The following is a 1,978-nucleotide window of genomic DNA, read 5'->3' on the forward strand; positions in this document are numbered from 1 at the left end:
TCCTGAGGACACCGCGGGGACACCTCCTGAGCCAAGGGACAATGTGGAGCCACCAAGGGACACCGCGGGGACACCATGGGACCACAACTGGGGACATGTCCTGAGCCTGGGGACACCTTGGGGACACCCTGAGGACACCGTGGGGACACCGTGGGGACAACACGGGGACATCCTGAGGACACCTTGGGGACATTCTGAGGACACCGTGAGGACACCGTGGGGACACCACGGGGACACCTCCTGAGCCAGGGGACAATGTGGAGCCACCAAGGGACACTGCGGGGACACCCTGAGGACACCTTGGGGACATCCTGAGGACACCGTGGGGACACCCTGGGGACACGTCCCGAGCCGGGTCACCGCGGGGACAGACGGTGCCGAGGACAGTGACACGGAGGGACGGCGGCCCCGGTGCTGGGGACACTGGGGGTGGCCCCGGTGTTGGGGACACTCGGGGGTCCCCCCCCGGCCGTGTCCCGGGCCCGGGTCTCACCTCGGTGTTGTGGGGTTTTTTGGAATAATTAAATTTTTTGTAATTATTAAAAAATTTGGGTTTTTTTTTCCATGACCCAACACCCAAACCCACCCGGGACCCCCCCAGAACCCCCCACACGGACACCCCTCCCCCACCCCGGCACCCCTCCATTGGCCAAGGGTCCATCTGTCGATCAGCCAGGTGTGCATTGGCCAGGTGTCCATCTGTCCATCAGCCAGGTGTCCATCTGTCCATCAGTCAGGTGTGCATTGGACCAGCTGTCCATCTGTCCATCAGCCCAGGTGTCCATCGGGCCAGGTGTCCATCTGTCCATCAGCCAGATGTCCATCTGTCCATCAGCCCAGGTGTCCATCAGCTCAGGTGTCCATCTGTCCAGGTGTGCATTGGACCAGGTGTCCATCAGCCCAAATGTCCATCTGTCCATCAGCCAGGTGTGCATGGGCCAAGTGTCCATCTGTCCATCAGCCAGGTGTCCATTGGACCAGGTGTGCACTGGCCAGGTGTCCATCTGTCCATCAGCCAGGTGTCCATCTGTCCATCAGTCAGGTGTGCATTGGACCAGCTGTCCATCTGTCCATCAGCCCAGGTGTCCATCGGGCCAGGTGTCCATCTGTCCATCAGCCAGATGTCCATCTGTCCATCAGCCCAGGTGTCCATCAGCTCAGGTGTCCATCTGTCCAGGTGTGCATTGGACCAGGTGTCCATCAGCCCAAATGTCCATCTGTCCATCAGCCAGGTGTCCATCTGTCCAGCTGCCAATCAGCCCAGGTGTCCATCAGCCAGGTGTGCATTGGACCAGCTGTCCATCAGCCCAGCTGTCCGTCTGTCCCTCAGCCAGGTGTCCATTGAGCCAAGTGTCCATCTGTCCACGTGTCCATCAGTCCATCACACCAGATATCCATCTGTCTATCGGCCCATCACCCCAGCTGTCAATCACCCCAGCTGTCAATCAGCCCAGCTGTCCGTCTGTCCACCTGTCCCTCAGCCAGGTGTCCATTGGGCCAAGTGTCCATCTGTCCAGGTGTCCATCACCCCAGCTGTCAATCAGGCCAGGTGTCCATCAGCCAGGTGTTCATCTGTCAATCAGCCCAGCTGTCAATCAGGCCAGGTGTCCATCAGCCAGGTGTTCATCTGTCCATCACTCCAGCTGTCAATCAGCCCAGCTGTCAATCAGCCCAGCTGTCCATCTGTCCCTCAGCCAGCTGTCCAATGGGCCGAGTGTCCATCTGTCCAGGTGTCCATCAGCCCAAGCATCCATCTGTCAATCAGCCCAGCTGTCCATCACCCCAGCCGTCAATCACCCCAGCCGTCCATCTGTCCATCTGTCCATCAGGACGGACACCCCGGCCTCGTTGCCACAGCCCACCCGCCCCATTCTCGGCCGATTTCGGCCATTTTGGGCCAAAAGGAGCCGTTCCCCGCCCCGGCCGCGCCGCGCTCACTGCCCGGCCCCCGGCGCGCCCTCGCCGCCCCCCGGGGGCC

General features: G+C 61.0%; 1 protein-coding gene across 1 annotated transcript in view; it reads left to right on the forward strand.

Annotated features, from left to right (window-relative positions):
* Positions 1-647: 647 nt before the first annotated feature.
* The window catches only part of LOC121345969 (proline-rich protein 36-like), a gene marked incomplete at its 3' end in the record, with an annotated part of 1,748 nt that continues 417 nt past the window's right edge, over positions 648-1,978 (forward strand). The window contains exons 1-3 of the mRNA XM_041423340.1: positions 648-942; positions 997-1,098; positions 1,194-1,975. Coding sequence (XP_041279274.1) covers positions 817-942; positions 997-1,098; positions 1,194-1,975 — 1,010 coding nt within the window. The remainder of the gene's footprint in view (positions 943-996; positions 1,099-1,193; positions 1,976-1,978) is intronic.

Source organism: Onychostruthus taczanowskii, unplaced genomic scaffold (genome assembly GCF_017590055.1).
Source record: "Onychostruthus taczanowskii isolate IOZ18803 unplaced genomic scaffold, ASM1759005v1 scaffold767, whole genome shotgun sequence".
Taxonomy (NCBI): Eukaryota; Metazoa; Chordata; class Aves; order Passeriformes; family Passeridae; genus Onychostruthus; species Onychostruthus taczanowskii.